Source organism: Prionailurus bengalensis, chromosome D1 (genome assembly GCF_016509475.1).
Source record: "Prionailurus bengalensis isolate Pbe53 chromosome D1, Fcat_Pben_1.1_paternal_pri, whole genome shotgun sequence".
NCBI lineage: Eukaryota > Metazoa > Chordata > Mammalia > Carnivora > Felidae > Prionailurus > Prionailurus bengalensis.
In genome coordinates this window covers 61,075,089-61,076,251 of record NC_057346.1, presented here as the reverse complement: position 1 = coordinate 61,076,251, position 1,163 = coordinate 61,075,089, and the positions used below count along the sequence as shown (strand labels likewise).

Here is a 1,163-nt window from a genome sequence, read left to right as displayed (position 1 = left end):
TTAATGCCCCCTCCGCAGTCGAAACCTGCGGAGAATTCTTAGACGAATCTGCTTTGTTTTGATGCTATAGACAATAGGGTTAAGCACTGGGGGGAAAAGCAGGTAAATATCGGCCATGATGATGTGAATTCTTGGAGACAGATGTTTCCCAAAGCGATGGACTATTGACACCCCAATTACTGGCACAAAGAAAATGAGCACAACACAGATATGGGATATGCATGTGTTGAGTGCCTTCCGCCGCTCTTCATGAGATGCAATCCCCAGCACAGCATTCAGAATCAGGATATAAGAAAGAAGTATGCAGACTGAATCCACACCAAGTGTGGTAATAACTACACACAGGCCATAGACACTGCTGATCCTTGCATCTGAACAGGATAATTTCAGAATGTCTTGGTGCAAACAGAAGGTATGGGAAAGGGCATTGTCATGGCAGTAGTGATAATGTCTCAGTAGCAAAGGTGTAGGAAGTACAACTCCCATGCTTCTTAGCAAGCAGGCCAAACCAATCTTGCCTACTACACTGTTGTTAAGGATGGTAGTGTAGTGCAGTGGACGGCAGATAGCAACAAAACGGTCAAAGGCCATGGCCAGTAGCACCGAAGACTCCAGGAATGTGAATGTGTGGATGAAAAAGAGCTGAGCATAGCAAGCACTTGCCTGGATCTCCCGAGCATCCAGCCATAACACAGCAAGCATGGTGGGAAGTGTGGACATAGACATACCTAGGTCAGTCAGTGCCAAGATGGAAAGGAAGTAGTACATGGGCTGATGGAGTGATGACTCTATCCAAATGACAGAGAGGATGGTAACATTACCAATAAATGCTACCAAGTATGCAAGACAGAATGGGACTGAGATCCAAGAATAGACACACTCCAATCCATGAAATCCCCTCAGAATAAATATAGGCTCCATGGTGTTATTGTTATTCCAGACCACCATGGTGAACCTTGGCATACAGTGAAGAATCTTTTCTGTTATCCTTTTTTATCCCTCAAAGTTATCCCTTGTGAACATAAGCAGTGCAATCTGTATACAACATATCTTTCCTCTAACCTTACAGAGAAAGGAAGGAGGTACCTCTTATGGATCCTACATAAGAAACAGTTCCCAGTAGCAAAGAGCACTAAATTCCAGAACAAAAATGTGTACCACAC

General features: G+C 44.0%; 1 protein-coding gene across 1 annotated transcript; it reads right to left on the bottom strand.

Moving 5' to 3' along the window:
• Window positions 1-963, bottom strand: LOC122484247 (olfactory receptor 51L1-like). Its single transcript, XM_043582240.1, has one exon. The coding sequence runs from the start codon at window positions 961-963 to the stop codon at window positions 1-3; it is 963 nt and encodes a 320-aa protein (XP_043438175.1).
• Window positions 964-1,163: the final 200 nt, after the last annotated feature.